The sequence below is a fragment of the Linepithema humile genome, chromosome 6 (genome assembly GCF_040581485.1).
Source record: "Linepithema humile isolate Giens D197 chromosome 6, Lhum_UNIL_v1.0, whole genome shotgun sequence".
NCBI lineage: Eukaryota > Metazoa > Arthropoda > Insecta > Hymenoptera > Formicidae > Linepithema > Linepithema humile.
In genome coordinates, this window is record NC_090133.1 from 6,791,580 (window position 1) to 6,817,342 (window position 25,763).

General features: G+C 43.9%; 4 protein-coding genes across 18 annotated transcripts in view; all 4 read right to left on the reverse strand.

Annotated features, from left to right (window-relative positions):
* The window catches only part of LOC105678350 (RNA-binding protein MEX3B), a 57,070-nt gene extending 50,284 nt beyond the window's left edge, over positions 1–6,786 (reverse strand). Inside the window, exon 1 of the mRNA XM_012377608.2 lies at positions 5,608–6,786. Within this exon, the coding sequence (XP_012233031.1) occupies positions 5,608–5,899 (292 nt within the window). The 5' untranslated portion in view covers positions 5,900–6,786. The remainder of the gene's footprint in view (positions 1–5,607) is intronic.
* An 8,341-nt stretch (positions 6,787–15,127) lies between these two features.
* MBD-like (methyl-CpG-binding domain protein 2) lies at positions 15,128–17,688 on the reverse strand. Of its 2 annotated transcripts, XM_012377615.2 has the most exons (5): positions 17,210–17,677; positions 16,889–17,030; positions 16,539–16,592; positions 15,912–16,157; positions 15,128–15,778 (listed from the first exon to the last, which is right to left on the reverse strand). In XM_012377615.2, exons 1-5 carry the CDS (start codon positions 17,335–17,337, stop codon positions 15,680–15,682), a joined length of 669 nt encoding a protein of 222 aa, XP_012233038.1. In that variant the 5' UTR covers positions 17,338–17,677; the 3' UTR covers positions 15,128–15,679. The 2 variants fall into 2 exon arrangements, with proteins under 2 accessions (XP_012233038.1, XP_067214068.1); XM_067357967.1 differs by lacking the exon at positions 16,539–16,592 and having other exon boundaries at positions 17,210–17,688.
* Positions 17,689–18,029: 341 nt separating this feature from the next.
* On the reverse strand, positions 18,030–20,164 carry LOC105678314 (uncharacterized). Its single transcript, XM_012377540.2, has 3 exons — positions 19,816–20,164; positions 19,181–19,579; positions 18,030–18,890 (listed from the first exon to the last, which is right to left on the reverse strand). Exons 1-3 carry the CDS (start codon positions 20,006–20,008, stop codon positions 18,367–18,369), a joined length of 1,116 nt encoding a protein of 371 aa, XP_012232963.1. The 5' UTR covers positions 20,009–20,164; the 3' UTR covers positions 18,030–18,366.
* A 524-nt stretch (positions 20,165–20,688) lies between these two features.
* The window catches only part of LOC105678312 (protein groucho), a 121,117-nt gene continuing 116,042 nt past the window's right edge, over positions 20,689–25,763 (reverse strand). For 11 of the 14 annotated variants that reach the window (XM_067357916.1, XM_067357905.1, XM_067357911.1 and 8 more), the window contains 6 exons: positions 25,175–25,297; positions 24,813–25,095; positions 24,440–24,701; positions 24,057–24,335; positions 23,102–23,705; positions 20,689–22,987 (listed from right to left, as the gene is read on the reverse strand). In XM_067357916.1, the coding sequence (XP_067214017.1) occupies positions 22,880–22,987; positions 23,102–23,705; positions 24,057–24,335; positions 24,440–24,701; positions 24,813–25,095; positions 25,175–25,297 (1,659 nt within the window). In that variant the 3' untranslated portion in view covers positions 20,689–22,879. The remainder of the gene's footprint in view (positions 22,988–23,101; positions 23,706–24,056; positions 24,336–24,439; positions 24,702–24,812; positions 25,096–25,174; positions 25,298–25,763) is intronic. The other 3 variants (XM_067357906.1, XM_067357910.1, XM_067357909.1) reach the window with 1 other exon arrangement.

The following is a 25,763-nucleotide window of genomic DNA, read 5'->3' on the forward strand; positions in this document are numbered from 1 at the left end:
AAGAATTTCAGGCCGCCGCCGCCGCCGCCGCCGCCGCGCTGCGCCTCGAAATTGGCCGCGCATGCACGACGGTCCCGAAAACTGATCTCGAAAACCCGACGGGATTTTCTGTCACGCTACAGATCCGACTGTAGCACGCAGCAAAAATCACTGCGCTCGTGTTTAAGCGATGAATTCTCGTTAGTACTTCATTGATCGCAATTAAGCGAAACATGAAATTCAATAAGAGATAATGAAAATGTAATAAACTTCCTATTATTTTTAGAATGCTATTATCTTGCTTTAATTTTCTAGTATGAGAAGAATTGAAGTAACATTTAGCTTTCGGAGTAATCAAAAAACGATCCATCAGTTAGTCGAACGTCATGGATTAATTTTCGATGGCCAGGCAAATTCTCGAGCAACTTCTTGGGCTATCTTTGAAGAGGAGAAGCAGGTCGGCGTACGAGCGTAAGATTCGGCGGAGAAAGCGCGGGAAGTTTCGACATCTTCGCCCGCAAATTGAACTGGAAAGAACGAAACGACGGGAGAGTACGGACGGACGGACGGATCGCTTCGTTCCCTAACTAAAGCCATGAAAGAGAGACGAGTCTCGGACAATCGAGTCACGTAACAAAGTATCGAGTAAAGCCGAAAACGGGGCATATTCACGTAATCCGGCTCCTTCTCATGTACGAAATTTCTGCTTTCACGGCCGGAAACGCTTCATTTTGCTGTCACTTTTGCGGCCGGAGAGTCGCGCTTTTAAAAATAATTACGGCGCACACGGGGTGTGTCGACGTGCGTACGATCGCATAACATCTCTGCGCGTGTGCAGCGGGGCAATCTTCCTTTCTCCCTTCCGGCCTGCCCCACGCACGGCGCGGAAAGCGCCTCGCGTCGTGGGGAGAATCGTAAACGTTAATCTCGATTAAGTGACTACGTTAATTCTGATTAACACTAATTATCTCCTGCGATCATCGATAGTGTGACTGATACGTGACGACGGCGGGACGGCTTTTGCCCGTGTAAAAATAAAAGATCGAAGAAATCGGAGCGCGGTGTACTAGCCGAGCACGACGCTCTTCATTAATGCAAACGAGCCCAGCTGCGTTCTCGGCCGTTAGTCGCGTGATTATCTAGAAAATATAAGAAAGTTCCCTTTTCACCTAATAATCAGCGTCTTCGTGGCGAGGGAGGAAGAAAATAGAGAAGATGAAGTCGGTGTACATCTGCCGACCAAATGTCAGGTAATTCCAGAGAGACAGAGAGAGAGAGAAAGATAAGGAAAAAGAAAGACTGACACTTTCGTCTTTCCTAAATGTTATTATTAAATCTTATCTCACGTTAGTCAAACACTCGCTTGGTCATAGCTTATCGCGCATACAAAGTACATAGTATACGATTTTTATTCGAGTATTATACAAGCAAAAAAAAAAAGAAAAATTATTACAAAAAGTGTATAACACTGACGATTTGAACAAAAAATAATAGACATGTCACTCGACAAATATTTCCTGTTGATAAAATTGAGATATTTCGTGAAGAGAGAGAAAGAGAAAGACAGAGGCAGAGAGTAGGTTACACTCGACGCGCATGGCCATAGAACTTTGAACTCGTGAACATGAGATAAAATCATGTTTACCGGGTACCTTGCCTAAGATTCTCCGATGCGTCGTAAAAACTACGCAGGATTCTCTGTCTCTCTCTCTCTCTCTCTTCCTCCATCGCCGCTTTTTCCTCCTCGTGCTTTTCACGAGGACGCGTTAACGATGATGCGGAGCCTAGTAACACAATTTCATCGGTGACACAAATCTTCTGTTTCTGTAGAAAATCCTGCCTGGCATAATGTAGGATCATTGTGAGACCACGCGCCGCACGTGTTTGCGGACAATATGTAGAGCCACGCCTTTCCCTCTTTCTTCCTTCTTTCTCTTTTTTGGTGAATTTTCTACGACTTCGAGAGAGGAACGGTTATGTATACACCGTACATCACGCGTCCGCACATTTTTCGCGTATCTTTGTTGCTTAGCTTTACGAGGCTAAAAACAATCTCTTGAACGCGTACCACGAAATTTAAGTATGACTAAGAAAGTGGCTACTTGAGATTATATCAGCATGAAAAAAATACATAGAAAATATAAGCTCTTGAATGAGGACACAAGACACGTGAAAATATTTAAGTTTTAAATTATTTTAAAAATAATTTTTTTTTTAACTCAAAAATAGATACATTCTAAAGATATATATTTTTATAAAAAATTGTATAAAAAGTGTGAATATATAAATAATATTTACATAAATCTAAAAAATTTTCGAGAGATTTATTTGAGTTAGAATTGCAAGTTTCAAGAAAGTCAGATAGGCAGAAACGAGATTTAAAAAAATTAATAATCGTGAGTGATTCTATGCTAGGATAGCGCACGATCGCTTCATGCGCTCTACAATTCCTGGAAGCTGCAATTACATATTTTTCTTTTGTTTTTTTTTTTTTTTTTTTCATTCCCTTCGTGAGTCGAGTTCCCTCTCGAAGTCACGCGGTGCACAAGCTAACGACCTGGATAACCGGCCATGATATTTCCAAAGTAACGTCATCGTTGGCCACGATACGACGCGAGGCGACGGGTCTGGCGACAGAGGCACTCATTACAACTTCCGGTCCAGGAGAGCCGCGCGAGCGAGGAAGAAAGACGTATGCGATCGACAGCCGGGAAAAGAGAGAGAGAACCGACAACAACGGCGAGGGAGAGAGGAAGAGGCCGAGAGAGATAATGCGAGAACGAGAGGAGAAAGAGGAGGTGGGAGGAGGCGAAGAGAGGCACGGCGAGCGAAAATGCTCAACAAATAGCCACATCCTCATAATGGAACGGCGTATCAAACTCATTAGACGTCATCATTGAATCGACACGATTACGTTCCACAAAAAAGTCGCGATCTCTCTCGCGGTGGCAACGAACGAACCAAGTTGAACGAAAAATAGAGCCGACCACGCTGGCGCAGGCAATGATTCATGCCAGGTATATGTCAAACTGGTTTTCGTTGGTAGTATAAAAAATTCGTCGCTATCTACGGGACACAATGTAACATAATAGAGAAAGGTTCGGATATGTACACTTCTTATCTTCTACCTATCTAAATTCTATTTTAATTTTCCCTTCGGGTGTTGCAACGAAAATATTAGAATTCTGAACAAGTTTTTCGAAAACATTCCTCCCTGTACTTTGGTATACCGAGGGGAAAAAAAAACAAAGCAAAAGAAAAAGGAAAAAGAATACGGTAATCCGAGTCAGCGTACAACGGCTTCGTTTCATTCACGAGAGCCGATCAATGGTCGCACCGGACGCGCGACGCAAACGCATTGCGCAAAAGTGCATTTTGTTTTCCCGCAGAATACACGTCGCACCGTTGCACACGAAACTCCTAAATTCGCGAATTAAATGCACGAATCGAGTTACCATTCCGTAGAAGTTGCACCGCTTTCGAAATAAATGACTGCGCTAACCTCGAGTGACGTTTCTCACGACGACACATCGACATTGCGATTGAAAAACACGCGCGAGCGCCAAACGGAAGACAGAATGAGCACGTACGCGGCGCGACTCGAGGCGAGCGTGCGGAATTTCAACCGCGGCTCTCGGGAGACATCATTCCGAGGCCCTAATGTGTTGTATCGCGCGGTCAGTATTAGCATCCGCCGGGACGACGACCGCGACGTAGCCGAGCGTACGGCTTCCTTCCTGACTTGCCTTCTACAAGACCCGTGTACGATTACCGAACTCCGATTACCAGCGCGATGATACGCACGAATTCGACGATCGATATCTCTATCGGCTGACTCTTCGATTCGTTCGTTTTCGCAAAACTCGCGCGTAGACGCGCGCAGTGTGTGTGTGTGTGTGTGTGTGTGTGTGAATGCATCGCGCGCACACACACAGGTACATCTCGCCGGTTCTCCGAACGGTATTGATCGCCGCTGACAGACGTTAAGATTTAAATGGCAAGGCCACGTGCCGCGCCGTTGTCTGAATTTCTAAACATTCCGCCGCGAACGAAACACGCGCGCGAACTTGGACGCTGGCGGCAACGACGACGATATCGCCGCGACAATGGGATCCGCCGCGATCGACCGAAAAGCGATTCGCTTAATAGAGCACGGAGAGATCCCTATCGTTCGCTCGCGTCGCGCGATTAGAGATAGCACCGAATATACGTTCCTATTAACGAAATACCTCCTTCGGCTGCGCGGTAAGTGGTCTACGACACTTCCTGACCTCGAATACATTGTGTAAACACGATGAGCGAGACATGCGATAAACATTACGAAGCTAAATGACGTTACGGGAACGATAAGCCTATCGAAGCACCGAAACGCTGCCGCTCAGGGCTCTCCTTCGTCGCTCGGCAATTTGCAAACTGCAACGTCGCTTTCAACGACGGTGACGCGCGTTCTTTAAAAATAATCATATCGCCATCGCCCTATTTCACTTATCTAAGGAAGGGCCATTTAAAAGTAATTACCGTTATTATTCACTTCCGGCCACTACGAAGTGCAACTATTTCGGACATTTTACTCGGAAAGCAACGTGGCGGAACAAAAAAGCAGAGGTGCGCGCGCGCGCGCGGGCGAGAGGGAATATCGTCGGCATGAAGAAAGGAAACGACGGGACGAATTAACCATTTCGCGGAACGGTGGCCAGTCTTTCAAGGTTGGAGATCGAGAAAGAAAGAGTTATCGGTCTCGAGCATGCAATGCAGAACATAACGCGTCTTTATTTATTGAGACACGCGCGCGCGCGCGCGCACGTCCAAACGTATCGTATCACATCGTATCGTATCATGCGATAAAATCGTAAACACTTTTCCGTGACAACATCGTCACCGTTGACTGCGACAGACAGAAGAGCAAGAAAGCGAGCGAGAGAGAGAAAAAGAGAGAGAGAGCGCAAAAAAAGTAGGAAGCCGTAACAACCGCGACCTACGACATAGTTTAGGGTGGAAGGGAGGGAGGTGGAGGACCGGCTCTTCCGTCCTCGTCCTTTCGCGCGAGCGCCCGCGCGAAACAGAATTCGAACGTAAATTGGTTTAATTGCTCCATCGCACCCGGTATCAAGTTTCCCGCAGCGTGCGTACGCGTTTTACGGCCGTGCCAATGAACTGTCAGTGGCGCTATATACTCGCGCGCGGCTCCGCCAACCGGGACGGGACGTGTGCGAGCGAAGAAAGACGACGGAGGAAAAAAAAAAAAAAAAGAGATAAAAAAAAGAAACAATGCGACGCTACTTGGCATCGCGACGCGTTTCAGAAAAGCAACGAGAGAGACTTCGAGTCGCCCCAGCGCAACGGCGACGATAAAGATGCGCTTTCTCATCACTTCGTTTATCTGCCAAATGTCGCAATTACAACCGAGATAATAGCACTAATACTCTTTTTTATACTCGAACAACAATGTGATTTTATTCATTTCATTATTATCCAAGCGGAAGATTTTGCAACTTTTGTCGCCGCGGAAACAATCGGCCGAATGAAAATTGGACCGGTGAAATAAAGTTTCGGCCGATAAACACGTGGTTGAGAGTAAGAAGGCGAGGCGCGAAAAAGCGCGTAAAATTTTGCGGAAGAGAAACTTACCCTGTCGGCCGACGATCTCCGCCACGTGTTCGCTGCTGGGCACCGGCACGCACTCGGTCATGTTCTGGCTCTTCTTAGAACGCGCCTCCTCGAAGACAGCAGGCGTGTTTTGCAGTGGATCCGGATCATTGGTGGTGCCGTTGCCGGTACCGGCGCCGGGGCATCCTGATGAGCCCTCCAGGCCGAGCATCGAGAGCTCGAAGGCGAGCTGAAGAGCGCGTTGATCCTCGATGGCACCGGCGCCGCCGCCGTTCGTGCCACGGTCCATCTCGCTGAATAAACTCGTCGGCATTTTGCTCGACTGTAAATCTCGTGCAACACTGATCAAGACGTTGGACGATGACGCTCGCTGGAAACGTCGCGACAGAGTCCACGCTGCTGTTATTCACAGTGTACGACGCTGGCGTCGATTTTTTCTCTGCTCCGTCGTCCCTTCTTTATCGAACAAACGAGCGGAACGTCCTGCGGAACGGTTCGCGCCGCTCTGACGACGATGATCGAGGAACTACGATAATAGTACGCACGCGGCGACGACGATGACGACGCCAACGATGGCGACACAACGTTGAGGATGGCGAGAATGAAATAACTTCCACCGACACGACAAACCGCGACGCAGCAGCGACGTGATCACGACGACCGATTACGTAGTACGCGTAAAAAAATGAAGAATTCAAGAACACCGACGCACAGCGCGAAGGTAATGCAGTCGGCTCGTTTTCGATGATTCGTAAGTTGCTTCACTACGGTCCTTTTTCTCGCGGACGTACGGTCCCGACGATAAATGCGGAGTGGTAGTCAGTCGCTCGTTTCTCCTCACACTGGAAACGCACGCGGGGCTGCGTGTGTTGTAATGTCGTATCGCGCACACCGGCAACGAAAATGGCCTTCTCGATATCCCCACTGCTCTCTAGTCTCCGTCGGACGCGTGCGGTTCGTGTTCAAGAGCGTCCTACAGTCGATGCTCTCTCGCACGTTACTCGTACAGTTGTGTGCCTTCGACCGATGCTTTCGTTCGTTCGTTCCTCCTTCCTCTTCTCTCTCTCTTTCTCTCTCTCTCTCTCTCTCTCTCGCTCCCTTCGCTGTCGCGTTCTCTCTCCGACTACCAACCGGGCGACGTAACGACGTTTCGTGTATCGCGTTGTTCGGCTGCTTCGTCACCGGCCGACTGACTTTAAGCGCCCGAGTGACCGTGTAGTCGTCGCACGAGACTGAAACACTGAAAACGGAGGCAAGGGGCGCGCGCTCGTTCGCACGGTTTCCGCTCCCTTCTTTCCCTTTCTCGCTCGCGATCCTTCTCTTCCTTCACTCCCTCCGCTCTCTCTCGCTCGCCTCTCTTCACCGCGATCTTTCCTTTCGAAGGCAGGCGCGTGCAACTACCCTCTCGCTCGTGTTACCACTGCGACTGACTGCGACGTACTGCGACTGCGGCTGTCGAAGCCGGCGCGCCGCCATGTGCCGGACGCCGGCTATGCACGCAGCCGATTGGCTGGCTGCGTCACGTGGTACACGCCACCCTTCCCCACTTTTCGGCGCGCGACGCATAGGCGCTAGCGCACCTACCGGCACAATACAGCGGCACCGCGGCCGGCGCAACGTGAGTGAGTGAGCGAGCGAACGAGGGAACGAACGAGCAAGCGACGTCGCATTTCGTTCTTCGGCTCCTTCGGCGCTACGGATGCGTGCACTCCCGTCCCCGATTGTACTCCACGCAACCCCCTCCATTCGTGTATCCGTCCGAACCTTCGCGAAGTTTCCCTATGGAAACGCCGCCATCCATCCGTCCGTCCGTCCGAACGTGCGCTCTATTCCACCGATTTTCTGGAGCGGCAAACTCCGACCCGGGAAAAACGCCGTCCTGTCTTCTTCTTCGCGGCTCACCGCGATGCCGGCGTTGAAGTAAAACCTCCCAAAGCTGGCCAATATCGATATCTCCCGACGTAGCGTCTAACCGCGTCTTTGAATAGTCCGTAGATGCATACACGAGCTTCGAGATCGCGAAATCGATCCTCCTCGTTCCATTCGAACCGATATCCTGTAAATTTGTTGTAGAATACCAAATACGAATACGATCGAATGTCGCTTTCTAACGTATACAGTTAAAGCGTAAGCTCTCCCGGCGAAATAAATGTCGCCCGCGGCGATATATGATTTTCCCCCGCGAATGTCGAACGGGTCAAAGTGCACCGACCTAGGTGGATCGTATAACGCTCTTTCTTCTCCTCTTCTCCGACGGCCGTCACAAGCTCCGCCGCGCGTATCCGTGCACGAGGTGCACCAACACTTTTCCGCGCCGGTTATCTCTCCATTTTAGCGCGAAGATAAATGCAAGAGAGAAGACGTTTATAGATTCAAAGAAATAATAGCGACTCATCGGTCAGACCGTAAATCGAATCCTCTCGCGTCACCGCTGCAGTCCATTGCGCTATAAATTAACCTATTCAGGATGGAAAATACATGCATTTAGCTTATGAATTCTTACACTGCCATTTCGAAAGAGTTATATAATTTTGTCTCTTTTGTAATTAATTAATAATCTATTTTGCAAAACAATTACCTCAGATAAATGATCATGGTTCGATTAAAAGTGGATAGATTTTCAGCTTTCTCGTGCAAGAATATCTCGACAATTATACATCGATCCAAGTGAAGCATCGTAACAAGTGATGCCAACCTAAAACGAAACGGCTGATGTATCATCATACTTGATCAATCACGTGATCCTCGTGTAGCGACAAAAAATTTCCTACTACTGGTCAGCTGACTAGCTGATCATAGTAGCGCAATAGTTGTATACATACACCACATGATACAGAGTGCGCCGTGTTTATTCATAAATAATGCGCTGCGCTGGATTTTCAAGACGCTACAACTCGGCGAAAAATACTTCTGTACTTCGCATTCTGCAAATTCCTAGACTCATTGTACAGGCTGCTTTTATCACGATTTGCATGTCGCAATAATGTGCAATGCTTGGGTAAAGTATAAAATAATAAATTTAAAAAAATGAATATATAAAAATATTTTATCAATTACAAAATGTCTTGCGCTGTTATGCTGCTGTATTAAAAGAACTAATGCTATTTCTTTGCCCATATTTAGCAGTATTTAATGATTTACATACCGCATCAAATGAATCCCCGGAGGAAATTTAATGGAGAGAATCTGTACGTTTATCGCTCGCACGATTTACTTAATTGAGATTTTCGCCGAGAGGAACGAGAATCTCTTATGACCTGTCGCGTTAAGTTCCTTGCGATATCGTCCTTGAACCTTGGTGGCGGATGCTTTCAGCATTACCTCTGGTTTATACGTAAGTCGTTCTTGAACGTATGCGATTAATGTTACGATTTAGTCTGCTTAATCTGTTAAGAGGATTTCGAATATTATCTGCTTCAAGCTTATTATTGACCCTAAATTGGACAATGCATTCTGTATTATACATCTCTATTTCCTATCGACCAAAGTTTCGTTTCTCTGCAATTTATATGTAATTGAATGGAATTTCTAAATTTTAAGCACTTAATCTTCTTCCTAATGTTCCACTTAACGTTTCTTAAATTTCGATGCTTAAACGAGAGCTCTAAGTACTTAACTTTAAATTAAAATATAATTTTGTATTTACCGGCATAATACTTTTTTACGTGACATGTATTCTAAAAATGTACGACAACACGTAGGAATTTAACTATGAGCAATCTTGGGAATTTATCGGGTGACAAGCTCATCGCGATACGCCGCTCGGCATGCCTAATCTCGTGGCCGGCGCGGACAAGGTCGTGCAAATGCTCATCGGTCCAATACCTGGTGGTCCCCTAATTCACGAATCACGATCGTGGCCCGACCGACCACCTGCCCGACTAGCGGTTTCGTTAAGTAAGAGTGAAAAAAGGATTCCGTCTCTCTAAACCGATCTGAACGCGCTCGCACGGACCTTGAACCGAGCCGCAAACGTGATCCATTGTTCTCTGCCGACGACCCTTCGTCCTCTCTCCGACCGTGCGTTCTCTCTTGCCTCTCGATTGCTCGATTTTTAGTCGGAGCCTACGCCAGATCGGCCTGTGTCCTCCATTCTCGAGGACAGACGGGTGAAACGACGAGCGCCCGTCAGCGATTTACGAATACTCGCGCGAATCATTGTCTTTTCACGTATCGTGGAGCAATAGCTCGTTAAAGCGCACGATGAACATGTTCCGATGCGATCGCGTAATTCGATAAGAGAGAGAGGTCTCTTCTTCGAAACGAGACGTAAAATTTCGTCCGGTTCGGTATCTCGGCAAGCTCTGCCTCAATTCGTTTCGAAGGTGCGACTAATTTTGTTTCTCATCGCATGCCGAAAGCAACGACCCGTGCACTTCGCCTTGCGATCTCTCTTTCTTTCGAACTTCAAGGTTGTCTCGGGACACCAACCACCTTTTGCTACGAGCACCTGCCGACCGCTCGTGCTCCTCGGCTCGCTCATAAATACTTCGGTGTTATCGTACGTATGGGTTTTACAAACTGCTGCCTCCCCGCCACCCTCTCTCTCCACCACGTCCCCTCACACCTCGGATGCAGCACGGCGAAACGCGATCGAACCGACAGGACGGATTTGTTCGCGCGAACACGTCACCGCTCGATTACTAATCGGCCGCGTCGATTAATTCAGAGGAGCGTGGATGATCGATAGTGCCGCCGACCGAGTTTCGAGAATAATTATTCCGAAAAGCTCCCATATTTTTGTACGTACAGCGCCGAATATTAAACTCGCTGCATTCGATTCAATCTCTCCGCTGCATTAAATTTATGAAAAAAGTTATCAAAAATTTCTAAAGTGGAGAATTTAAAGAAAAGTAGAAACAATGGCCGAATTTGTGGGGTTTTTTTTTACTATTACTTAAAAATTGCAATCTTTGAAATAAGATCGCCACGACGCCAAACAACGTCGCAGAGGATGCAGCGGTCCTGTTCTGTTCGACGCCGAAAGGACGCGTCGCATCCGTTTTCTGGTCGGTCGGTGCATTAAACTAACTCCTTCTCGATGTTCCGCGTCGCTCGCCGTATTTTTACAGCGTGCAACCGGTTGCCTTCGTGCAACGTTGCGATCATTGTCGTCGCTTTGGCGAAACCCGGCGACTCCCGTGGCGCGCCGCATCCTCGCCGATGTACATGCGGATAGACGCACCATACGTACACGCGTGTATATAAGGTACGAAGCTGAGCTCCGAGAGCAGCGGAGAGGATATTTCTTTCGATTTCGATCGCCGGGGTGCAGCATCGCCTGAGAAAACCGCATTGCTGGCCTCTGAGTCGGCACCGGCGACGACAACGGCAATAACGACGACGACAACGACGATGACCACGCTGCAAAACCATGCTGCAGTTTGCCTCGACATTGTACAGACATTCGAGTGTGAATTTAACAGCTTCCAAGCTTTTATACAATACAAGTTATTATGAGTAATTAAATAAAATTAACGTAACGTCAATTAAGTAATGCGCTCGCTAGAATAACGTGCACCAGTTAACGATTGTACGGTAATCACACAAAACCTTGGTGAATTGGGCAACTAAACGCAATTCCGCTTTCGCGTTTCTCCGGGCAATCCGGCAGAACTACGATACTAGCGTCGAATTATCTCGCAATGCACGGATATCGATTGGCCGCCTAATGTCTGGTTATCCACAAAATCGCGCGGGTGGTCGGCCACGCTCGCGCACACACGCAGAGGAGGCAAGAGATCTCTATGGCTACCGAAACCGCAGCAGCGGCGTTCATAAGGCTGTTGCACAACGGTGGAAAACACACAAATAGCATGGTTTAACCGATGATAGCGCGGATAAAGTGCAGTGCCTTTCTAAATATACCGGCGCGGGCGCGTTGGTCCATTCGCGGAATGCTGTTTCTTACCGCAGATGCAACACTTGTCACTCGATCAAAGTTACCCCGCGTTACCCGCGCGATGCATCCGCCGTCACGCAAAAGTGCATTCAGCCTTGTGCGCGGGCTCAACTGACCCATTTCATTTCGAATAATACCTATTTACAGCTAAAAACATTATGTACCTGGCAAATCTGAATTAATTTAATTTGTCTCTTATAAAGCTATGAATAAGAATAGGTTCTGAAAAAAATCCGTTAGAACGTTAGAATTTTAACTTTCACTGACTTAGTGGAATCCGTATTATGACAAGACATTTCGCATAGAATTTTAGAGAAAAAAAAACGAAAATTATTGTTTTAAATGCATTTCATTAACATTAGTTTAAAAAAAATATATGCAAAATCAACGATGTACGATTCTATAAAAGAAATGTAGCTAAAAAAATATAGCTGAAAAGTATCAACGGTAAAATGGTGCTTAAAATTGCTTTTCTAATACCTGCTATTGTTATGCTTAAAACGTGACACGACAGGACGCTAAGATTTATGGTTTTATTTAAGTCAAATCATGGTGATTTAGAACAAGCTGCAATAGTCATAAAAATGAAACATTTCGAGGAACTTTAGGATTTGTATTACAGGTAGAATACTACTTCCTTTGCACCCTACAGCTAGACCTTTAAACAACAAAGCCTTTGTATAAAAAAAGGTTCTGAAAAAAGTCCTACTTAATGGATTCATGCTATGACAAGACATTTCGTATAGAATTTTAGAAAAAAAAGAAAAATTGTTTTCTTATAAGTATAGTAAATTTTTATTACTTTAATCTTCAAAGTGAAATTAAGTGCATTTCATTGATATTAATTTAAAAGAAAATATGCAAAATCAAGATTCTAGAAAAAAAAACGTTGCTCTAAAGAAGCATAAGTCGCATTGGAAGGTCTTTTCGGTTCAATAGATTTTGTCCTACGGATGGTATTTTTCCGTTTCCTTCCTTTTTCCTGCGAAACGAAACGAACAATGGACCGAGCGGAAGCCGTAGCCAGGCTGAAAGATCATACACACCCGCATGTCGAACGGAAATACGAAAAATGCAACCGCCTATTGCCGAAAAATATCAAAATCGCTCATCTTTGACGTTCGTAAAGGAAGACGTTTTTACAACGAGTTATTTTTACAAACAGCTGTAGAGTAAATATTACGTAATTCGCAAACATCAATGAAGCCGCGCTTCAAAGAAACGCACATAATAATTTACGTCTCACACGTTATTGACAAGGTTGATTCGATCGCGCTCACGCAATTGATGAAAGTTTAAATCGGTGGCGAACTAAAAACATTATTTTACAACCGGTTCTCTCGTGTTTTATATAATTATCGTGTCCTTTATGCCGAACGCGAACGCGAGACTGGTATTTTCTGTCTGCGACATCTGAGACGCGGTGAAAATGGAAAGAGCACGAACCGCGCGCGCGATTATAGGCGCGTCCGCTCTCCTCTCCTCTCCTCTCGCGGTGAAGTCCACGAGAGAGAAAGTCTGCCGACATCGATTACGTATAGCAGTTGTTTGGAGTCGAAGGTCCCCCGGTTGTTCTTCCGCGCGATGGACCAACGCCTCCTGCTTTCAGGGGGAGACCCTTGCTAACCACCGACGCAGTTTCCTACGCCGTACGACTTTCGCCGCGCGACGTCAATAATTTCGCTCCAGGTCATACGCGAGATACGTACCTTAATGTCGCGTCGCGCTGTTCCCGCGGAGATAAATCAGAAATACTTCGCGGCCAGTAACCCCGATACAAATAGTATAGTCAAGTCGGTCAACTTCCGATGGTCGAATATACTGCCTGCGCGAAGATCGATAACACGCCATAGCGGAGCGTCTATTTATACGTCGGCTATATTACGTCCAAGACAGCGGAGGATGTAATCTTCGATGTGTTCCAGATAAGGTCTTTACACGCGATGCCGCTGCCGCCGCCGCCGCCGCCGCCGCCGCGTAAATCGGCGTTATGTTATATATATATGCGCATAAACGCGCGTGAAAAAATCTAACGAGGGATAATCGCCGGAGTGTGTAGAATTAAATGCCGCACAAATGAGTATTCGATATCGACACGCCGTCGCGTGTTGGTGCACGCGAAATGCAAAAATCTCCGTAAATTATGCACGCGACAGCGTGGGACTCGGATAGAATTATTTCGGGATGTGTCTCGTGGCAATTTCTATTCCTCATCCGTCACATGATATTCGAATTCATATTCATGCGCGTCATTTATTATACGGGCGGAAATCCAATGGGAGTTAAACTAGATTCTACAGAAATCCATGGCATAGCTAAAACTGCGGATTTTCTCGCGGGGAGAAAAACGGAAACCGGCGTGCGCGAGTACATCTTGTCGGTCGGCTGTAATTATCCGAGATAATCATCGCTAAACCCTTTACAGAAATTAATGGGAAATTATGATAATGCGCTCGATTAATCAGCTTAACACGTAACAATCAATTCGTTCTTATATTTTCTCGCCGAACCGGACGTGGCTTTCGTGCGCGCTAAATTATTACGAGAATTCGCGGTGACGCTATTGATCGCTCAAGATGCAGGACTCAGGGTGCAGGCAGCATCGGCGCGGAGATGGATTTCCCATCGCCGGCGGTGCACCCGGCGTCGTCGCCGGTACCCACGATATCCAGCCGCACCGATTAGACCGGATGGATCGTCGGTCGAGTCATGTGTTCGACGAGTTATAACGATTTAAACTGGGACATGTGCCGGCGACAACGGGCGGTGGAACGTGAACGGCTCTCTCTCCGTTGACAATAAGGGAGAGCGACCCTTGCCGAGGAGGGAAACAGCTGTTAGTCGAAGGTGGAGCGGTACCGGACAGAACGGGGAAGAGGGACGGAGGGTAGGCAGGAAGAAAAAAAGAGGTTACCACCTGGTACCCAGCTTATGCTTACCTGAAAACCGATGCCTGTCTGTATACCTGCTGCCTGAGCATTCTTTTGTGCGAGGCCCCTGGCACGCACTCATTCCCAGAAGGCCGTGCAACATTCGATACACAATCGCACTCGGCACAATATGCGAAGATCGAGAAAAAGGATCTGTGTGGCGCTCAAGAAAATAATTTTAAGCAGAATGGAATTTTTCAGAAACGACTTTCCCCCGCACCGTAGCACTGTCCTTTGGGAATTCTCAAGGGCAGGCAAACAATATGGAACACTGAAAGTGTCCCTCAATAATACTGCGGAGAATGTCGTTAGAACAAAATTTAGAAGATGTGAAGAAAAATCGAGAATTTATTTTTTTGCTCTTTTTTTTATTTTTTAGATCTTCTGAGGTAATTGCCGCAAACTATTTTCCTCAAAATGTTTCTCTTTTCCTTTTTTCTTCGCTAATTACCGTTTCGTGAAAAACATAATTTATGAAATAGGCTATTTCCTGCCGCAACGACGTTCCCGCGCTTAACTCTGAGACAATATTTCAAGACCGGTCAATTCCCGGCTCGTCTCAAGCGCTGAGCTAAGCGCAACGATTTGCATAATTAATGTGAACGATTTGCCAACCCTATTCTTGATTCACCGTTAATAATTTCGGTTCTCGATTAAGCAAGTATTTTCAAAGGATCATCTTTGATTGTTACATTCGAAAGCGTAGCACTTAATTGTTCTTCAACAAACTTAATTTATTTTCGGAGCGACATTTCCGAACCAAATACTACACTTTTGCCATCTGTCAAACATGAACTCGGGAAATTTGGTATTTCCGTGACCAACGCTAACCCTGATCGATTTCCTGCGTGTCACAGGAAATATTTCACAGATGGCAACCCATTTGAACCAGTACTGACCAAATTATCCTTAGCTAATGGAAAGAAAACATTTCGAATCTGGTATTTGTCAAATAGCCAGCTACACGGTCATTTCTTTTACATCTTAATGTGATTTTAATGTGTTGAGAAAGTTTATTGAAACATTTAAAAAAAATTAGTCAGTACTGTGTCTTAAATATTTCGTTAAATTTATCGATCGTTTTTTTCTTTTTTTTTTTACAAAAACTTTGTACAAAAAATGGTATGATATAATTTATGACGAACTTACGACTAAGAGATGAGCGGACGACAATCAAGAGACACGGTAGTGTCTCGCGCCAAGTTCACGCGCAGCGCAAGACCGACCGTGTATCTTTATATACATATACAGCTTACATAATTTAAGTTTGAAGATTACGTAGGGCGTCTTGTAACTTTTTTCTCGCAATAGCAACTCGATCCTCTTGCCTCTTTATGTCCTCGTCTGCTATTGAGACTGCCTAAAACAAATTGAAATCATCGATTTATTAAACATTATATAACATTAAGAAAGTTTTACTTTTATGATATATTGATTTCTATCATTTTGATGATGCTTTCATTTGATTGCAAATTAATATCCAACTATCTCACCTGTACAAGTGGCTGATCAGGATTAAGAAATACACCAGGATTTTTCTCCAAAGCCATTTTTGATCCCGTCTGTCCCGTGACTGGTTGAGTGGATACGTGTAAAGCAGTAGCAACACTTTGAAGCAAGGTTTCTTCTGTGATATACGGGCCTACTGGTTTTAAATTCTTTGGCAGATCCATAGCATCAAATTCGTAACCTTTGGGATCACAGGCTCGCAATCCTTCCAAACGTTTTTCCCAGAAAAGCTGAAAGATAGATATATTTTGGTTAGCAATAATTAATCAATCTACTCGCAGCATGCTTTTTCTATGAATTACATAATACAAGCCAGAAACAAATGTTAGTTCCATTGCATGAAAATTATGTAAAGGTGAATCATGCTTTTATTATATAGACATGTAGTGAATGAGTTTGTTAAATATCAATCAATTTATAATTTAATCCAAAGCAAAATTTAGATAACAAAATTACAAATCTTCTCTTTATTTTCTCCAAAATACTAAGAAGATTGCCTGTCGTTGTTATCATTACCAAAATAAAATAATACAATTAGAAACATTTATCATTAAAAATATAACAAAAAAACAAAATTATTGAAGATTTCATGATTGCATATTCAGAATTACCTGCTTAGGCTTATCTTGGGAGCCATACTTGCCATCAGTTTTATCGGCTCCTTCCTAAAGCAATGATTTGACAATTGTATCACGTAAATTTATAAGGATAGGTATAGCAAAGAATATTAAAAGTGTACGGAGATATATAGACAAAGTGTATCTCACAAGCATGATATAAAAAAGTTAGACAGTGTTCAACATACTGAGAATATTCATAGAATATAGATTGTAAGTGCACAATTGGTAGATATCATTTATAGAAATAATGTGAGACATGGTGTAATAAAAAAATTCAATTCATTTAAATTACACACTAAATAACAGCCCCATTACTACAACCAACTGCACTATAAATTAACCTGTTTTGGTTTCTCCTGAGTACCATGCTTGGTATCCTTTACTTTTCCTTCCTGCGTCTTATAAATTGTTACCGGTTGTTTAAAAATCGATGCTGTTTGCCTGATCGGTGGTACCAACGACGCATCGTTCCTCACTCCACGACTAAAAAGAAAAAAAGTTAGTCAGTTAAGAGAACTCTCGTTGAGGTTAGGATTCCATAACAAATCACTGTATCTATTTGGAAGATATTCTGAATTTTAGAAACAATTAAAAATCTGAGTCGAATAATTCTACGTGAAATGGAATAAAATTTCATTGAAGAATAATTTTATTCAACGAACCTGTAATAATAATCAACCTTCCCTGTAGACGCCAATTGGTTTTGGCTTTTTCTTGACAGTTCTTCCCTCATAGGCCAATTCATCGGCAACGCCGAGGGATATTTCTTTTTCTCCACCGACATATTCATCGTGAACAATTTTTTTTATCACTATACAAACGTTTTCCAAAAAAAATATCACAAATGCACCGTGATATATTTTACCCCTTCACTATCAACCGCGTATCGATGACGTCGCGTTCGGCTAATGGCAGAAAACGAGCGTAGTGGCGCTTACACGTCTGCGTAATAGTAGTAGTCGTAACGTACAGTAAGAAATGCGATTTTCCCACCCCTACCGGGCTGCCGGCTCCCGATCCCCACGCAAGTCAGAAGCGCGTACATGTTCTGCGCAGGTAAAGCAGTGAAAACGTAAGCGGAAAGGCTGCGGAAATCATGTTCACACAAAAGTCTCTCACGACTTACGACGTTTTTCTCTGCCTTACCATATGCCACGACTACGCTACTACGATAGCGTAAGCGCTTATGCCTCGTTTTCTGCCATCAGCCTTTGAACACAAGCGACACAAGACACAAGAGCACAAGTCGATAACACAGTCAATAGTGCATTTTAGTTGCTCCCGTTGCTTCTAGAGCACAGCACATTACGGTGCACACAGGTACATATGCACGAGATATGAAAATATAATTTTCTACCGTAAATATGTATTAAAATAAAATTACAATTACTCTAATTTTATTCTAGCGATACATAAAATATAACAAATTAAATGAAAATAATTACAATAATGGATCAATAATGAGTTCATTTAATAAAGAAATTACTGAAAACATTTTTTTTATTAGAGAAATACAATTAGTATATTATAATTTTTTTATTGCATTTAATATGTTATATGCATATTTTAAACAAAAATTTGATTTTATTCAGCCAATGCAACTTTAACAATTCAAAAATATCTATAATCAAATATAATTATAAACATATAAAATAAATATAAATATAAGAAATCTTAGCAAATATAAATTAACGATATTTATATGAGTTACTAGTATTTATACAACAACTATAAACATGTAAACATATAACAAGCAAACAAAATAATCGCATAAACGCATATATAAATATATAAATAACAAAATTAATATACAAAAATTTTATATTGTTAAATTTTCTTCCATCAAGGAAGATTTGTTCATTTTTTGTCTGTGACGAAATTGAGCAAGAGTCATTTTTTTCCCAAATGGTCCAGCAGTTTCGAATTCAATATCTACGTTATCTTTACTGTAAATATCGCTTTGTGAATCGCTTTGTGAATCGCTTTCCTTTTCCGCTTTCCTTTTATTAATCCTCTTGGTTCCATATTTATATGTTCGTGCCCATCGTCCTTTCTTTTCGCATGTTTTTCTATCTAATGAGCCTCGAATGCGCATCTTTCCCGGAGGGATCGGATCATCTTCATCAGATTCAAATAGTTGTCTAGAAACTTTTGTTTTCAGGTTTTGAGAAGCTGAAAGCTCCTTTCTTTTCGTGAACGGTCTTGGCGGGGGTAGAGGTGTAGATGTCACAAATTCATTTTTTGAGTCATACTCATAGTATCCGAGAATCGCACACCAAAGCTTACCATGCTTTTTTCTTACTTCTCTCGCCGTTAGATATGTTTTAACATTGCTCTCGCGATCTAAAAACAATTTTTTACATAATTCCATACATCTGCATAAATAAATTAACAAAAGATTATAACGAAAGAATGAGGAACTAAATATAATTTCAAAATTATGTTGCAAGCATTATTTAACTATGCTCTGTAAAATCGGCAAACTAAGACAAACGAGTGGTGATAAACTAAAACAAATCTGATGATAAAAAACTAAGAAATATAAACGCGCGATTATCAATTGCAATTAAATTTGAGAATCGTTATATTTATCTCCGAAGAGAAAAATATTACTCTATGTAAAAGATACATACGTAAAGTTATTTCATCTTCGTTCTCTCGACGATCTCGCTCCTTCATCAATGATAAATCAATCGGTAGCAAGTTATCATGCTGTGTATTTTTTTCTAAATACAATCTCCTAGATCTCTCAATAATTGGTGATGACAAAGATTCGAACGCGATCCCTTCCCGAGTCATTTCCGGGGTACGCGTTAAATCTTCGAATAATTTTATGTTCTCAGTATTATCATGTTTTTTTGGTGTAGAACTTGCTAAAGACTTGTCAGTTTCCTCCTCCACAGTTTCCCACTCACTCTGTTCCAATATTGTAGTCGATATCGACGATTGAGACAAAAAATGTATTCGCCTGTTTTTACTTACTCTTTTGTTCTTCCTCTCATTTTTCTGTTGACTTTCTATCACATTTGTTTCTGTCAAGAATATTTTAAAATGTTTATCGATACAACCTCAACAGTTTAATTCAGAGAACATTAAAATATAAATATGCTTGAAAGACTTCATTAAACTCTAAAGATGTATGATAAAAGGTGAATTTGTGAGAAAAATGCATTTATGATATTCTTAAGACATTTTAATGTTTTTCCGAACTTATTCAGAATGAGATAAAAATATAATCGTTTGTGAATATAATAATTTTATACTATACCTGATGACTTCCACAATAATGCCTTTTTGCTTCCGCTTGAGGAAGATGTCGCCGAGTCGATCTCAGAGAGTGAAATATCAAGTCTTGCAGCACTAATTTTATTAGGCGTACTAGTTTTTTTTATAGTAGCATGGCTTTTTTTAACACGTTCACGTTTCAAATTTTTATGTTCCATACAAAAGTTTTGCGACATATTGCCGATCTATATTAAATACTGAAAAAAATTATTTTTCGTAATCTCAATGTTCCCGGTTTCGATGCGTTTACTCGAAGAGCCATTCAACGACTGAGCTTTAATATGCTAAGCCTTGCGAATACTTTCCTCACTACATTTCTTATATCACAGGCATGTAAATACAACCGCGACGTTAATGTTGTCTTTGAATCCTATTTCTCCGAAAAGTAAGTAAACATAAATTGAAACTATATATCTTTGGTAAATTCGTATTCAAGCATAATATTCGTCGTGTAGGAGAGACGGAACGGGAAAACGGAAAACATTTCTTACAAAATTATTTAGGTCTAACTTACGAAATCTTTTCATTCAATTAAACATGTGTTTCAAGAGGAGAAGTTGCGCTGTTTGCTTAAATGCTATTGTTCATAAAATAACTGCAAAATAAGAAAGAATAAAGACTTATACTTGAGAGATATAAACAGATAAAATATTAAATGTTGAAATAAAATTTTCTAAAAAACTTGCAAGCAAATTTAATTATAAAATTGTCTCAAAATTATATCTTTAAATATAAGTTCGTCCATGATATGATCACATACGTGTGCCTAGTCTAAAAATATAATCTTGATTCTAAGTAACAAAGCATTTAAATAAATAAAGTCACGGGAATGGATCGGTGAATATAATGACGGAAATTCTTATATATAGATATAGAGGATTTAATTGCCGAAAAAGAAACAATCTTCGCGTAGCTATAGGAACAACTTGAACAGTGCTTGGAAAAAGATTAACGCTGTCTGTCTTCCGTTTATTACGAACGTATATTCTCTTCCACGGCGGCTTTCGTACGCTTTCGCGGAGTGCAAAATGCGGGCACGGAGACACAATTCAACATATACAGTACGGGGGAGGGTGGGGCAGAAAAAGGGGAGGGGTACAATCATTGTCGCGGTTAAGCGATCTTTTCTCTCGCGTAATGCTTTTTTTTCCCATGGTGCGTGTGGTTATTCAACTGTAAAAGAATATCGATTCTGTACAAGTTGATGAGTTAGAGATAATTAACTACTGAGTCTTCTTGAGGTATCGTTGTTTCTATTGGTCTATATGATCGGAGCTGTGCTCGTCCAAAATCGAATCTGTTTACCGGTTCGTCGGTCTCTGCGTGTTGCAAATTCATGAACATCACCGTGTCAATATACGTTGCAAAGCTCTTATTTGTTTATTATATTTTATCGCGGCAGTATTGTTTGTGGCATTGAATTTCGGACGATCACAGCGGTATCAACGTATGTGTGACTTCCTGTAACAAAATATAAATCTCCATTACGCATCACCCGCTTTCACCATACGATATTTTCCGAATAATAATGCGCTAGCTAGTACCCTAAGTCCAGATGCACCTCCGGCTTTGTAATTGCGCCGAAGAGTAATGTAAAAGTTCAAGTATTTTTGTCTCGTTTTATAATGTCTCGTCGCTGCTGTCGCCGATGCAGACGCGCGCGTGGTCGATCGCGCTCGACCGGATCGCTCGATGGTTAAGCCTAGGGTCACGATGAATAGTCACAAAAATACTTTATCGAATATTTTCTGCAAAATCCGCCCACGAACGTGGTCCGCTCGCTCGTGTGTGTATTTGTCCGTATCTGTGTGTGTATGTGTGTGTGTGGGGGGGGTGTGTTTTACTCATATGCGTGTGCGTAGTATGTATATGCCTATTATGGCAGTCAAAACTCGCAATGTACATTGTATTAAGAATCCGTGCGCGCTCGGCGCAACTTATAGAGTTTCTATTTGTGTTCGATACCGCTCGTAATAGGCGTATGAAAGCCAATTTTTTAACTGCGCGTAATTACTGCAAAAGATTGAAAAGTATCTTTCGCCGGTTTCTTTTTTTTTTTTTTCTTTTGTTTTGTTTTATCACCATCTCCCTTCCGTCACGTTTATAAAATCTCAATTACAATAAAGTCTTAACGGCAGACGCAACAGTGCCATATAACTACGAAAGAATCGTATTTAAAACTGAAAGTGTAAGTAAGTACAAATTATTCCTTTTGTCGGTGGTAGAAATGTCAAAGATCACATTGTTTAGCTCCAATGCTGAACATAAGCAACGTCGCGTACGTTCAACACTATTAGCGTGATCGATTATGAATCGGTTTTTCATAGCCCTATAGTTTTCTCCGCTACATGACGTAAACATTCTGTCTACATATGTGCTCAATATATTATGTATAATTCTGCGACACAACATACATCCCTACTTTGACAAATCTACAACACTAGATCAGCGTTCCGTATGTACTCAGGTATTTCGACGCAGCATTCGTTTTGTCGTGACATTATCGCGCGAGAACAGTCTCACCCGTTAAAATGCGCTCGATCTCTCTCTCTCTCTCTCGCTCTCTCTTCGTCCTTCTCGCAATCGCATGCAAAAAAGACCTAATTGTAAAGATTCTATTTTACATCAGTAACATATTACACAAGCGACTTTACATCGCGCCTCCCACGTTAAATACGGTCGGAGGATACACACACGCATTTGTTTCACGTAATTCATTCACTTCGTTCTACTTATAGACTCTATACAATCTTAGCAGCTAAATGCTGTAATTTTTATATATTTATATCTCCGTAATTTAGACATCAGCCCCTGTTGTATTCTAGCGTTACAAAAACGTGGAATTTAAATTGGGTTTTGTCGAATATAACGACCACAGTACATCGATTCTTGTCCAATTTCGTCAAACTATATATAGTTTCTCGAAATACAGGTCACACTTGAAAGAAATTAATTTTCGTTCTTCAATTCCTCCGTCATAAGTCAATCACACCGAGTGTCATAATCGATGTTGCATAAGAGCATCGGAGTGTGCATCAACGAGCGGCTCAATATATCACTTCGTACACGGTGGCTTTCTTGTCGCCGGATCCTGTCACAATGTACTTGTCATCGGTGGAAATATCGCAACTAAGCACCGAGGATGACTCCTTCGACTGGAAAGAAAAACGGAAACGGCTTTATAATCATATTGAATGAGGAATGAGGTAATAATAGAATGATACAAGGTATCGAAAGAAAACTAGCAATTTGTTCGTGTAACAACCAACCTGGAATATCGAAGCACCGTACGGCGTGCGCCACGCATTAAGTAAATTGTCCTTGCCGGTAGAGACGAACCACTTGCCGCACGAAGCGAAGCGTAACGACAGCACGCAAGACTCGTGCAGATGTAACTGATACTTGTCGGGTTTCGTCGCGTGTAGTACCTCGACGTTCGAATTCTCCATACCCACGGCCAACCATTCACCGGTGGGACAATATCCCAGGGAGAATATTTGAGACGTAAAGTCGTGCTGCTGGAGCTGCCTGCCTTCCCGAAGATCCCAGGAGCGCACTGTATTGTCGAGACCGCCTGTCCACAACTTGGAACCGTCGGCGGAGATATCGATACACGAGGCGCCGTCTGTGTGACCTTGAAATTGCCTAACCAACGTCTGATTCTGCAGATCCCATACGGCGATGTTGCCGTCGCTGCAGCAGCTGAAGCACACTTTCGAGTCTGGAGATATCGCCAAGGCGTAACACGCCGGTGCCGAGGAAGTCAATTCGGCCTTGATCCTCGGCGTCGGGCTCGCCAGATCCCAGATGCTGAGGTTACTCGCCTCGCCGCCCACGATGAGAGTTCTGCCATCAGGCAACAGCTTCACCGACCTAATAATACAGAGAGAGAGAGAGAGAGAGAGCAATGAGTGTGTGTTGCGTTAATCCGGTTAAACGCCGCCATTTATGCGTGCTTTTAAATAATTATTACGCTCACGCGCGTTGGTACGCGGCGGGACGGGCGGATGATGAGGGGGAAGGAGGGGAAGAAGGGGTAAATGCATACGGAAAATGCATGCGGTAAATCGATGCCGCGCGCTGCTTCGGCGTGATATACAGCCGGCGGACACGGCTAAATGTCATCCAGAATTCAGTCGGAAATTAATTACATCGACCGCATATAGCGTTTGGGAGTTAATGTGTCACGAATTGCGAATGAAGACACGTGTTACCATCACCGACCTGATGTAGTTGTCCCGTTGCAGGCAATCGAGCTGGGAGACGGGTTTCGCGCTGCCGCTACCACCCTGGCTGATGTCCCACACCTTGACGCAGCCCTTGCCGCCGGTGTAAACGTATTTAGTGGGATTCGAAATTGTCACGGCGCAGACCACTTCGCCGTGTGTGAGTGTGTTTATTTGACGTGCGTGACGCGGTATGCCGGGGCCGATAAGAGCGTCCTGTGGGAACGGCACCGGCTGCATCTGCCCTTCACTAGACACGTGAAAACTGTACGCACTGCTACGAGAAAAGAGATTATCCCGTAAAAGTTACGATACATCGTCGAGTCGTAATAAGCGACGGAACGGCACGAAGCAATTTATTATGAAGAGAAAAACACTCACGGCTTGCCACCGGGAACACCTAGCGGTCCGAGTGGCGCTCTCATGCTCGCATGAGGATCGTAAAGCTGTTGAAGAGGTGGTCTCGCGGGATACCCGTTGAGCGCAGCCGGAGGATAGCCCAGCATATCCACGTGAGGCGGTCCCGCGGACGGATGATGCGGTGGCGGATAATGCGGCGGATAAGGTCCGACTACCGAGGCTGAAACCAACGGTTTGCTGGAACTAGACGGTTTCAGACCACCGGAGCCAGAACTGCTGCCACCTGTCGTCAATCGATTCAGTTATTTTCTCGGCCATTGCTTTTTCAAAAATATCTTTAGCATATTTTACTTTCTAATTAATCACAAATATCACACAGCGCAATCGATCGAACCTGCAGACGTAGGTGTGACCGGTTTCGAGATCGGCGTAGTCGGTTTTTCGCGTTCTTCCATCTTCTTGGCGGAAGGAGTGCTGGCGTTGCTGCTGGTGCCGCTTCTAGGCGACGGCGGTGGCACTTCTTTCTTCACCTGGCCGCTCAGAGGCACCGAGGACGGGCCCAGCTTATCGAGACCGTTTTCCCGCGGTGACGCCGTGCCGTTCGCCGCCGGGCTCGTCGGGCCCTCGCTCGCATCGTCGACCACCAGGTCCTGGTCGCTCTTTTCACCATCGCTTTGCTGTCGGGGAGAACACGCACCACTTTATTAAGCCGGCCAGCGACTCGCGGAGCATGGAGCACTAATCTTGGATACTTACATGGCCTATGTCCTTGTCGTGCTCCTTCTTCATCTTCTTACTCATGTGCAAATGATCGTGCTGAGGATCGGGTGTGCTGCGCGGCCTGTACTTTTCTCGTTCCGCCGGCGATATCGAGTTCCTCTGCAACACAGATCGTTCAGCGTTAAGATCTCCACGGTCGTTAAACGCGCGCTAACGTTACGATTTTTATAGAATCTCTTATCAACGCGAGGGAGAAAAAGAGATACGGAGAGATCCACTCTCCCGTCCCACGCGGTTAATCCGATTACGGCGATTCACGGGATTTATTCGTCCGGGATTTTTACGGACCGCGTGATTCTACCTTCTCGATAGATTTTCACGGAAAAGTATCGGATGAGGGACTTCTTGCGGCCGAAGGAATAGAGTAGACGGAGGGTCGAACGACGGAATTCTTTCCTTCCTCTGTCGCGATTAAATAAAACGACTCTCCCGTCGGACGGGCGGCGGAAGAGGCATCGACGGAATTACTTATCCCTTGGCCCGCTCGACCTCCATTCGCTCCGAGGCGAACGAAGAATAATAGGGTGGATCGCAGAGTTCTGCTTTTTTCTATCGCACTATGCAC